The sequence below is a fragment of the Talpa europaea genome, assembly GCF_964194135.1.
Source record: "Talpa europaea genome assembly, chromosome: 5".
Classification (NCBI taxonomy): Eukaryota; Metazoa; Chordata; class Mammalia; order Eulipotyphla; family Talpidae; genus Talpa; species Talpa europaea.
Genome location: NC_140071.1, coordinates 130,907,284 through 130,920,351, shown reverse-complemented (window position 1 = coordinate 130,920,351; position 13,068 = coordinate 130,907,284). Strand labels below are relative to the sequence as shown.

At 48.9% G+C, this 13,068-nt stretch overlaps 1 protein-coding gene across 1 annotated transcript in view; it reads right to left on the bottom strand.

Annotated features, from left to right (window-relative positions):
• Positions 1–248: 248 nt before the first annotated feature.
• Positions 249–13,068, bottom strand: part of LGI2 (leucine rich repeat LGI family member 2) — a gene marked incomplete at its 3' end in the record, with an annotated part of 28,723 nt that continues 15,903 nt past the window's right edge. The window contains exons 7-8 of the mRNA XM_084234047.1: positions 8,685–8,849; positions 249–1,066 (exon numbers count right to left, since the gene is read on the bottom strand). Coding sequence (XP_084090173.1) covers positions 249–1,066; positions 8,685–8,849 — 983 coding nt within the window. The remainder of the gene's footprint in view (positions 1,067–8,684; positions 8,850–13,068) is intronic.

Here is a 13,068-nt window from a genome sequence, read left to right as displayed (position 1 = left end):
GACAGGCTTTACGATGTCTTTTTAAGTGGCAGAATGGACATGTCATGCAGTTAGCCAATAAATGCAATCCCTGATTAAAAGGTGACTTCTAAAAGTTTGAAAATGCCTAACTATTTCCCCAGTGCACTTTTTTTTTCCCCCCAAATTTTAGTGCTCTGAACCTCCTTCCCCACCCCGGGCCCTGCCTGATGTCTACTTTCACGTCTCATGAAAGTGCTACGCGTCCTTTCAATTCACCCACCACACCTTCACAAACTTAAGTCAACAACTATGTGTTCAAAAATCTTTGTTTTCCCTTTGAAACTAGATGCAAAAAAGAAATCTCTCCTGTCGGTGGACACAGCCGTGAAGGAGCGAGGTGCCTGCACGTAGATCTCCTTAAACTTTTTGAACAGCTGCTTCTCTTTATCCCACTGGTAGATCTGGGAGAATGTGTAGTCACTCCCCAGGGCCAGGTAGTGATTCTCTTTAAAAGAAAAAGGCTGGAGGGTCATGGCCCCCCGGGAGGGAAGGGCCTGGACCTCCACGAACTGCTTACTATTCCACATCATCACCCGTGAGTCGCCGATGAAGCGGGTGAGGGACAGATAGAGCGCGTTCTGCATCCGAAAGCTCTTCACGGCCAGCACATCCTCCATGTTGGGGATGTCGCTGTGGGGGACAAACTTCTTAGAGCTCTTGTTCCACTGCAGGATGATGGGCACCTGGGAGCGGCTGGACAGGATCAGGTGCGACTTGCCGTCGATGTCCACGAACTCCGCGTCCGTGTCCCGGAACCACTCGTGCAGGGACTGGTAGGAGTAGAAGCCTTTGCTGTTCCACTTGTACACCGTGGACAGCCCCGCCTTGGAGCTGTCCGCGATGACGAAGAATGTCTCGTCCTCAATCTGAAACAGCTCGATGTCGTTGGGCTTGGAAATGCGAGAGACTTCTATATCTTGGAACTTGACAAACTTGGCCCAGCTCTCGTCGTACCTGTAAATGTGGGAGCCCCCGAAGAGCTGGGCCACCACCACGAAGACCTGGTCGTCGATGAGGACGGCCTTGCAGCCCACGATGGACTGACCTGCGCCCCGAAGAAAGGAGAGGAGTTAGGGCAGCCACAGGGAATTGTGCTTCCACAGTGTCGTGGGAGCCCGGGGTGGATGCTAGGGAGAAACGTAAAATGGGGCGTTGGCTGTGGAAAACAGTATGGTGGTGCATCGAAAAATGAAACCTGGTATTTCCACAGGATCCAGCAGGTCCACTTCTGGGTCTCTACCCAAAAGTATTAAAGGCAGAGTCTCAGAGAGATATTTGTAAGAGTCACATCCATGCACAAAAGCCTAAAGGTGGAAGCCACCCACGTCTCAGTCGAAGGACAATGAATAAACATGGACATATGCACAATGGAATTGTGTGCAGCGATGAAAGGAAATTCTGATACATGCTACAACACAAATGTCGAGGACATTATGAGAGACAACCAAGGCACAAAAAAGACAGTGTAGGACTCCATTTATAGGAAGCATCAGGAGCGATCAGTCATGGACAGTGCTGCCTGGATTTGGGAGAAGGGGAGAAGGGGAAGCTGTAATTTAATGGGGGCAGAGTTTCAGTCTTGCAAGATGAAAGAGTTCCAGAGACTGGACACCCCACAATATAAAGGTACTTAACCCTACTGAATGGTACCCTGAAAAATGGTTCAGATGGTGTAGGATAAGTAAATGATATCAGGCTTTTCTGCCCTCCCGCCATCAGGATAGATGATGGATCCCTGTGGTCCTGAATGCATGCCTGATGGCGGGCACCTGGAGTAGGGTGTGGGCATAGGTAGATGGGATTCGACTGGGCTTATAAGGGTGGCATCACGGGGACACCAGTGGAAGAACCACGAGAGAAGCAGAGAGAACGCAAGAGAAGGCCGGAGAGCCCAGACAGAGTGAAGAGTTGCTGGGGGCTGGGAGGCCTGCCAGCCAACAGACGCCTGCAAAAGCCACCGAGGACTCCAGGACTCCTCCTTTACCTGGTCTTCTGGATCAGAAAACCTCACAGTGGACTTCCTGCCACTACAGATGGCAAGTTTCACGTTATGTATAATTTCCCACAATTCAATTTTAATTTTCTTTTCCAATGAACCACCATAGAAATAGGTGAGCGGGTCACCTGGCGTCTTTGGGGGCAGGTGCCCTACTCAGGACATTCATTAACATGCAAAGGTGTTTCCAAATGCCACAGGGCAGAATGTGGCAGTTACATGGGCATCTTCTCTGGAGGGTAGAAAGGAAGGAATAGGCACTCAGAGGCGGGAAGGGGAAAGCATGAGGACTCTTGAAGACATATGACCTCGCTTGGTTTCCAGAGCCAGAGGAAGCAGAGGCAGAAACACATAGTGTCATAGCTTGCAACCCTCAACCTGGTGCCCAGGGTTCAAACACAGCCCTACGGCTTGGAAGCTTCCTGACTCTGTGCTAGTAAACCCAAGTCTGCACCTCATCTTAGTGATGCTCTGAGAAATGAATGTGTTATTGGGCAATTTCATCCTTGTGCCAAGGTCAGCAAGTATCCATTATACTAGACTGGATCTCTGTATAAATGTGGGGACTACCGTTGTATATGCGGCCAGTCACTGTCCGAAGTGTGGGATGAGCAATGTGATTACAGAATGAGACTGAGATGCTGCCAGCCCTGACTTCCAGGGCTGCTATAAAGACTAAATGAGAACCTTCTGGCCAGTGTTTGCGGCCCAGAGTGCCCACACGCAGGGAGCGGTCCATCCTGAGCAGGCATCGTGATTGGATAATTGAAGCAATTGTCCCGACAACTGAAAGACCTATCTGCCCCCTTTCGTGACTGGCCCTAGCAAGCACTGCACAGACGCCTGCAGAATAATCTATCACAAAGTCAGAAAATTAGAACTTTTCCAGAAAGGGGGATCATTCTCAGTTGACACTCTCCTGCCCCAGCCACCTCCTTGAGTCCTCTCCCACTCTGCACACCAACCCCTGCCCCTCCCCCCCCAGCCCCAACCTCCCCATTCCAGTCTGCGAGCACTAGAGCCACCCATGTCTCAGGGTACACACCCTCTACGTAGGTCATTCAATTAAAAGTTACTGCTTTCCCTTAATTTTCTAGACAATCTGGACCGAAGTGAATTTGGTTTGTAAGTTATAAGAATAATTACCCAATTTCTGTCCTTAGTATTAACTTTGGGGGTAGATAGGTAGTTTCTAGAATGGTATTTACTTTTCTCTACCACTGTTTTGCCCTTCTTACAATTACCTGGCCCCTCTCCTTTGCTGAAAACAACAGTTACCTTTTTCCCCTAAGTATAAAAGTCTTAAATGTTCAGCAAAGCAAATTTTGAAAATAGTGATGGTCACACAAAGCGAATACTATGCAGAACACTATACTAGGCATCTAACATGTATTTGTTCATTGAATCCTTGCAAAATCAGGCAAGGCAGGTACTATTACTGTCACTATCATTTCAATTCCATTTTATAAGAAAAGTGAAACAGCCAAAAAGAATACAGCTAATACAAGGTGCACAACCAGTATGTGTTCAAATCCAGGTAATCTGACCCCATTCTATACTCCACCACCAAAGTACCAGAAAAAACAAAGGAAAAAAAAAATCAAAATCACTTTCACTGCAAATGCTGAACTTGATACCATGTTTCTTCAATCTTTTATATGCACATATCCAAATGTGCTCTTTTGAAAATAGATTTGGGTTTACAGTATACATAGGTTTTTTTAATAAGCTACTTTTTTTCGCTTTACCATTGTGAATATTTTCCCGTGTTCTTGCGTCTTCTACAATTTGATTTTTTAATACTATACAGTAAAGTTGACCTTGAACAACATGAGTTTGAACTTTGAGGGTTCTCTTAGACACGGGTCTACTTATATGAGGATTGCTTTCAATAAATACTATGGGCCCTCCATATCCACAGGTTCCACTTCCACGGTTGTCAGCTGGTTGAATCTGTGGATATGGAATTTGCAAGTACTGAGGGCTGAGTATATGGGAACTGAGTATACGGGAATTGAGTATACAGGAACTCATTGGCTTTTAGGAGTCCTAAAAGCCATCCCCTGCAGATACCAAGAGATGACTTTTGGGGAGTGTAAAGTTCAATTATGGATTTTCAACTTTGTGGGGGTTTGCAACCCCACCCGAGCATTGTCCAAACATCAACTGCCTTCCAGTGCACAGACGCACCATGTCATTGAACTGATCCCCTATTGCTGGACATTGCAGCTACTTCTAGTTTTTCATTATTGCAAGTAATGAATGTGCTTCCCAGTAGAGAGATCTTTTTGTTTGGAAAAATCATCTGGCAGTGTTCTTGCTGGGGCATACATTGGGACATTTTAAAGGTTTCCAGGGTAAAACTATCAAACAGCTCCTCGAAAAGTTCACTGACATCCACCCTGCCAACACTAACTGAGAGCACATGCTCCTGTGCCCTTCCTGAAGCCCTGATGATGACTCCCTACTGCCCAGCATGCCCTGCAGGTCTGCCTGTCTCAGCCCAGGGTTATGGAGGAAGAATTCCTTCCTTACAGATGCTCTGTAAAAATCTCTGTCCTCAAAACACTTGTAATCCGTGGAGCTGTCATTAACAGAAGAGATTAGTGTGTGTGTGTGTACACGTGTGTGTGCATGTGCAGAAGAGAGAAAAGAGGCTGAACCATACTTAGTGTGCAGAAATTAAAAGCAAACAAAACAGAAGAGCGAGAAGAGATGTAAAGGAGAGAGATGAACATGACCGTGGGCTTCCTTCACTCCCTTTAAGACAGATGGACGACTAGAGTTCACTGGGGCCACAGAAGGGGGCACTAGAGCCTCTGTCTGGCTGGCAAGAATTGGAAAATTCTGCCAGCCCTTGTTGTTATCAAAGAAGATGACAAACGAGGTCGATACAGCCTTATAAGGGATGGCATCTACCTTGGTCTGGTTCAAGGCAAGTGGTTCTGGGTTGGGATCCATTGATGTCTGCCGGTGTGTGTGTCCTACAGGGCTTTCCTTCAGACCAGGCTAAATTCCAGAGCAATCCACACTACTTCTGCAACCCCGTTCATCCTCTGCCTCCCACAGGCCACTCTCTGCTGGTCCCTGCATCCTTGTACTTGTGAAAGTCGTAAAGAGGTTTTTAATTGAAGTCCAAGAGTTTGTTAGGGTTTATGGGTTAAGGAGGACAGCTCCTGTTTTACTTTTACTGCAAAATGGAGACAGTAAGTATAAATGTTATGAGGTTGTCATGTGGTTTATGTGAGAAAAGACTTATAAATCACTAAGCACACAAATGTTAGTTGCCTTACTTAGAGTGAAAAGATGGCAATGAATGTCACTTGTATTTAATGGAAATTCATGTACTAAGGGAACAAAAAAGACAGATACTTCATTCTAATCAGACCATCAAGGAGTGCTTCCTGGAGGAGGCTTCATTTGAGCCTGGAGGAAGAAATAAAAGCAAAGGAGATGGCTGAATTGTGAGGTGTGATCATAAATCAATAAGTGACAGGAAATGAGCAATATGTATTTGGTGGGATATGTTGGAAACTTGATGTGTAGATTCGATGTGATTTCATAAGCTAAAAAGCTGGTGGCTTTCCTTAATGGTAGCAAGGAATGGTAATCAAATATCTATTTTTGTCCCCCACTGACATCCCAATATTCACAGAGGATTTACTTTTAGCTGGGCACTGTGCTAAGTGTTGTCCATATTATTCCATTCATTTCCCATGGAATTATTCCATTTTACAGTTAAAATGAGAATTCACAAAATCCCTATTTTACAGATGAAATGAACTAAACTGGCCAAAGTCACAACTAGAAAGATCTGGAGCCAGTTTTATCCAAAACCAGCAGGTGCTGTGCTCCTTACCTAACTACACACCACCGTAGTCATGTGGAGAGGATGCAGGTGGGCTTCGTGTCAGGGTTGCCCACCTGTCCGAAAGTACAGATAAGGGGACTAAGGGCTGAAGAATCCCTGGAAATCAGCAAGGTCCAGCCTCGGCCCCCAGCACATCCACCCCACAGACCACTTCCCTGAGGGCTCCGCAGGGTCCTGGCTTTCCAGGAGCAACTCCCCCTGAACTAGTTGCTCTTCCTATGCCATTGTATCACCCCCACCCAGACTACTCTGCACCAGCACAGCCAAGAACCTGGATCTTCCATGCACCCCTCTGACCGCTACAGCCCTCAACTCACGGCTTTGCAGAGCACCCAAGAAAAACCCGAAGTCTTCATAGGCCTAGCAAGGCCCCCCACGATCAGCCCTTCTCACCTCTCTCACTAGCTCCCGCCACTCCCGCAGGATCATTTGCTCAAATCAAACCAGCGTTGCATACCCCAAACAATAACAATACCCTCTGACTCCAGACCTTTGCATTCTCTGTTCCCCTGTCTGGGAACTCCTCACCTTCCACAGGTCTAACTCAAATGACACCTTACTAAAGAGGCCTTTACTCAACACTATAAAGCTCACTCTTCTCACCCCCGACACTTCAAATCTTGCTCCCCTGCCTCCCTTTCTCTTGCCAGCAGGCTACTGTCTGCTCTTACACTACTAGTACAATTGTCCTTTTCATTGTCTCTCCCTCCCATTATAAAATCCTTGAGGTTGGAGGTTTTAATCTGGCATATACACTGCCATGGCCCTAGCCTGGCTCAGTGTAAATGCTCAAGAATCTTTGTGAATGATTGAACGAACCACTGGCCACACGAACCTGGGAATGTCACCAGTTGTAGTCTCTTGGGAGGCAGGAAACACAAAAGAACAGGCAGAGAGTCCTCAATCCTCTCACCGCCCTTTACAGGCCGGTTGAAGTCCACAGGCCACACCGGCTTCCCTGACTGGCTCACCTGGAGCCCTGTGCTGAGTCTGCACTTGAGCCCGGGCTGCTCCCAGGAACCTGAGCTCAGCACTGGGAGGCCAGATGGGCCGGCAGCAGCTCAGCTCCCCTGAAATGGCCTCTTCGAGCATCGAGCATGGGCTCAGCCCTCCAGGCGCTGCCAGATGAGACCCATTAGCAGCCCTGCTCCCCAGGGGTGAGGCCGCACGCTCCCTGCCTCCCCACACCCCTGCACCTGCTCCAAAGCCACTTTGAGAGGTTCTTAGGAGCCTCCCCGACTGGAAATCCTACCTAGAGATGCTCCTGGCTGCACCCGCAAAATGCTGCTCTGACTCCACGGGAAGGAAATCCGCTCACGGGGACAGCCGGGGTGGCGCTGCCGTAGTCAGGATGGCTATCACATTTGACAAATGAGGTCTTGCAAAGACTATTTGGACTTTATCTACTTATGTAAAAGCCAGCAGACAGCGGCCCTCGGTAGGGCTAAGACCCAGATCTTCTGACAGAGCCAAAAGGAGCATTGATGAAGCCTGACCCCCAACACCTGAGCCCGGGAGCCACTTACTCCAATTTCACAGGTGCTTACTAGAAGAGCGCAGTGATGGGCGCTGACACAGCCAAGACTCCACACAACAAAGTACTTACAGAAACTGAAAAAGGAAAGTGAGGCTTCTGAGGCTAAGAGGGAGGGTAAGGGGCAGAGGATGGTGATGGGAAGGAGGAAAAAGAAGCAGACTTTATTTAAGAGATAATTTTCTCAGTGCTGGTCAGAGAGGTGGGGGAGACTTCCCTGAGGGACTGTTCTGACTAGGAGACTCTAAACTCAGGGAAGACAAGGAGATGGGGCTGCTTGCTAGCAAGCACAAGGCAGCAGCCACTTCCTAAGGGAAAGGTGTGGAAAGGGAAAAAGACAGAGCTATTGGAGACACACACACACACACACACACACACACACACACACACGAGACAGACCAATAGCTAAGCATAGGGATGACCAGATAGAGATAACGTGAACTCAGCAACATGTAAACAGTGAGCCCAGAGGGTGCATATAAAATGTTCAGTGTACAATTCCTTCAGATGTTTTTGATGTTTGAAGAATTGCAAAATAAAATGGGAAAAAATTAGAAAAAAAATAAAATAGAGAAGCAGATAACTAGATGAGGGAACCATCTCAAAGTTTAAGGTGAATCTAAAAGAAAACGTGCACTTTTCTTGCAAAGTTGCTTTTCCGTGGGCAATTGAACAGGAAGACCCATATTTGGGCTTGCACAGAGAAAATATCTAGGGGAAAACGTAGTAAAAAGGAGAGTGATCACTCTCACCACGACCTGGCAAGAGGGCAGTGAGAACAAGCCATAGAGCATGTGTGTGCGTGTCTGTGCGTGTGCACGTGTGTGTCTGCTGGCGTGTGCATGTATGCGCATGAGTTAGCATATTAGTCAACAATCAGCTTAACAGAAGTCAAAGGAATCCTGTAAAGTGGGTGCAACCTTAGGCTGCCATGACTGCTCAGGACCAGGGGATTGTCCCGTGACTTCTGGAAAATGCCCCAACACACACAGGTCCCCCAGGCCCCTCTCCCTTCCAAAAGGACGGCCAACACAAACAGGGTCGTCACCTGAGGGTTCTGTCTTCCCCGATAACTGGCCAAGTTGAGAAAAAAATCCAAGACATGAGGGTGGGCTGGAGCAGGGGGCTTCCATCCTCACCTACAGGCAGAGTAACACTGGGGGGCTATTACTCCCCAACTCTAACCAAGTCAGAGAGCCAAACACAGACCGTTTCTGCTCCCAGGAGCTGGAGCCACACCGAACAAGGGGAGCCCCGCACACCTGTGATGTTGTCGTAGCTGCGGAAGTTCATCTCGATGTGGTCCCACTGCAGCACCATGCAGTTCTCCATGCTGGGCTGGGCGATGGCCACGTACACGTCGTTCTTGGAGTTGAACGTGTCCACTGACACCGACTGGTAGGGCAAGGTCTGATGGACGACAAAATCTGGGAACGGGTGTTTAAACAGAGAGATCCATGAGATCACGTGGGGGGATTAGTGACAACTTACCCTTCTATCCTTCAGATCGTCTGTTCCAACAGGGCTGGGAAGGAGGGGGCAATGCACACAGTGTGTTCACCCTGCAGGGTTGGGTAAGGGGTCTGGCTGATGTGGGACTGTCACACAGAAGGCGCAGCTTCCAATACAGCCTCTCTATAAACAGCTCCCAAATGTGGCTAAAGGATCTCAAATTTGGAAAGATTTCAAAAAGACAGAGAGGATGCTGCAGAACATTCCTGAAACTCACAGCGATCACCTTGGGAAGGAAGGCGTGTGGTCAGGTTAGTTGGGCAGATGGTGTGTTTCTGGCCTCACCACAGCCTGGGAGGAAGGGAGCCTGCTGGTCCTGCTGGCTGTGGCGCTGCCCGCACCATCCGTGACAAAAGAATCCTTTAGCATCGATGATACCCGCGGGGCAAGCATCACTGCACAGCTTCAAGACTGCAAGAAAACGCCCCACACAGCACACCACACACCCAGAAACAAAAGCAAACCCTCTGGTCTGGTCTTGTTAGAGGGGAAAAGGCCAGGCGCGGTGCAGTGACTTAGGGGGCTTACTGGGTCCTGGACAGCGGCTGTGGCTGGGATCTGATGGTGCCCCCGCTTCACGAGCAGTGAAGGGACATCGACTGGACTTGCAGACACAGACTCTGGTCTAGTGGAGACAGAGCTGACCTTCCACTCAGCGGGAAGTCAGTTCTCTGCATGCATGTTGCTCCCTGAACTGACCCACTACAGTAAGCTCAGTAGGGAGCATACAATTTTACCATGGAACATACAATTTTACCTTGGAAGAGGGTGAGTGTACCTTAGATGCAAGACTAGTTGGTAAGTTGGGGGCCAGGGAACCAATGAAGAAAGTGTGTTAAAAACTTATAAAGATTAAGGTTGGTAATTTCTTTGGCTAGGGATGTGGTGACATGGGTAGCTCCTTGGGGGCCTAAATGCATCCGGGGTAAAGTGATAGTAGACACTGGCAAAGGAAAGTCATTCCTATGGGAAAATCCAGGATTTCTCCATGTCTTCCCCAACCAATCCATACCCACACTTGCTCAAGTCCCACCTCCCCCGTGAAGCCTTCCCTGATGTCTCCCATCCACAGACTTTCCTAACTTGCTAGACTCCAATTAGGCACTGGCTTAAGTCTTAGTCTTTACTGCCACTGGATCTCCAAAAGTGACAACAGAGCCAGATTTGGAGAAAAGGGAGAAATCACAGAGCTCTGAGCCACTTCACAGAGGCCGGAGCCGAAGCCCAGAGACAGTGAGTTCTCAGCCACAGCACACGTGGCTGAGGGAACCCAGGGTTCCTGACCAGAGGCTTCCCCAAGTCAGGCCTGGGTCCTCAGAGCCTCTAACGGTGCAAACCCATGGCAGCCTCTCAAGAACTACCCCTGACTTGGAAGCCTTTCTAATGTCAAATTAGAAAGGGAATAACGGGGGCCTCCCCGGTGGCGCAGCAGCTGAGTGCTGGGTTGTGAAGCTGCCCGCAGCCTCTGCAGCGCCGGTTCGATCCCCGGTTGCTCCCCGGCCACAGGAGGAGGGTCCCACATGGCGCGCAGACCTCTCCTGCCGCCCGCTGCTCCCCTCAGCAGTGTCCTTCGGTCCTTCTGCCTGCTCTGCTCCCCGCTCTGGCTCTGGTGAATTCTCTCGCCCTCCCGCGCTTCTGACTGTACCCAGTGCTTGTATAAATAAATAAATCAATCAATCTTAAAAAAGAAAAAAAAAAGAAAGGGAGTAACGGGCCCGCCACGCAGCAGGGAGTAAAGTTGGACAGGGCACAGGAATAGAGGCAGGAGGTGAGAGCAGCTAAGAGTTGAGGTTGGGGGTGTGGAGCAGGCGTGGAAGGACAGCTGAGGGGCAGGGGGCACTGAGGGGGCACTGGAAGCAGCACTGTGTGGGGACTCAGACTACCCAACACCACTGCCTACACCGAGACCATGGGCTGGGCACGTCCCCTTGCGAGACCTTAGTTTACTTGACCACATTATGGGATAACAGTACTGCCTGAGGCAGCAGAGATGAAAGAAATTGAGAGCCAGCAGAATGTGTTGCCCTCAGTCCTCTTTGAACAGGGGAACTGACCCCTGGACTGGGGAGCCCTGTCAGGCAACTTGGCCCTCACACTGACTGTGAGCATCAGATATCAGATCCTCACTAATGATCACCTCACAGTACCCTTGGGGGGAGGGTGAGAGCCCACGTCTGTGCATGCCCAGGCGTAGCCCGATCCACAGCCAGCTGTGCTCCTGAGCTCTTCCTCCTGGCCTGTGGACTTACCTTTAAGTACCTCCTCCTACCCTCTTTGAGGAGCCGGGCTACACTCTCCTGCCTGCACTGGCTCCCTCTCGCATTAATTTCTACTTAAACCCTGGCTGGTTCAACTACACCTAGCAATCTCTGGTGAATTCATTCCCTACATTACACAGGACCCCCTCCCTTGGGTTGAAGCCTGCGAGTCTCAGTTTTGATGACAGGGACAGACCCGGTAGAGAGCCTATCTCAGGGCTTAGCACACAGTAGGTGCTTGATAAATATGGAATTGAGGTCTGAGGAAGAACAGGCTACCTCCTCTGTCCTAACCAACACAGGACACTCTTCGAAGAGTGTCTATTTCAATGACATCTAAGGTAAGATGCCAGAGCTGTGATTGCCTTCTTGCTGAGTGATCTTGGGGAAGTTACTCAACCTCTCTCTGCCTTAGTTTCCTTATCACATATTAGGACTCACACTCTCAGAATGGTGTCTAGAGCAAAGTGAGTGCTAGGTACACGTTAATTTTTGCAGGTGTCCCTCTCTTCATCCTGAGTATACCATGGGTGCTTAATAAATGCTTGCTGGCTTCCTGAGTGTGGGAGGGTTGGCTGCATGCCCCCTGGTCCACTCTGAGATTGTGGGGGGCAGAGGTTGGGAGATGATGCATGAAGGTACAACAAGAAGAGGGAAAAGCAAAGAGGAGGCTGCCTGCACACCCCAACAGGGAGACGTGCTCAGGGAGAGTGGGGACACTGGCTACACCTATCCCCACCTGGAAAGGAGAAGGCATCCTGAGGAGCTTGGACTCTGAAATAAGAGAGGCTGGGCTTCAAGATCCTCCTTACAACTGGAGCTCTGTGACCTTGGCAAGAAATTTAAGCTTCAGGCAACTCATCAGTAAAATGAGAGTGAGGACTATTTCCTAAGGTTGCTGTGGAGGCTGATAAGAGTGCAGGTCTGAGTTTGCACAGAGCCCCACCCATGGCGATCCCTCCATGCTTTATACATACAACATTCACAGTAGTAAGTTGCTGGGACAAAGGCTTGGGAAGACAGAATGGCTCTAAGAATTGCTGGGACAAAGGCTTGGGAAGACAGAATGGCTATCAACTCCCCCAAATACCAGCATCGCTCACTCAAAGGCTAACACAGAAAATGCCCGGCCTCCCTGTGGCACTGGCCGAGCCTCTGGTGAAGCTGGAAAGCACTGTGGGCTCCACCAGGCTCGGCTGGTTTCTGTTCAGCGCGGGTCACTGAGGAAAGGGGGGTGGTAGCTGTCAGTGCTGTCTGACTTCCGCAGGACTCAGAATACAGCTGCATTCTTTCGATTACAACCAAGTGGCTAGAAACCTTCCCGTTACATGTGTCTAATCCAAGTCTGCCGAAGGTTCCAGACACTCCTGAGAGGGATGTCTGTTCTGGTGAGTCCCCGACTACACTCTTAAGTCTCAGCAACATGAGCATTGCTAGAAAAGAAAAAAAAAAAAAAACAAAAAAAACCCTACAGGTCATTTAAAGTGCAGACCAAAAAGTATGGGATTTAATAAAGAATCCCAGAATGGAAAAGCTGCCAGAATAGAGAGCATTTTGCAAATCGAGGCTTTCATGAAAGTATTTTCACTTATTTCTCCCCAAATGCTGATTTCATATTTTCCTATACCGACAACTTGGAACAACACAGGCTATTAAATCATCTGAACTATAAATCTAATTCTTAATAGGAATCCCCTCTGCTCACCCTCCAGCCCCCCTCCCAAAAAGAGGAGGAGGAGAAGGCGGAGGAATGGAAGAGGATGAAATTAAATAATTGATGTGTTTGTGTGTATGGGAGGAGGGAATTCAGGAATTTAAATATCTTCTCCCATCCCCAACTTAATTTATCTTTCTCAAACGTTAAAAGCACATTCAC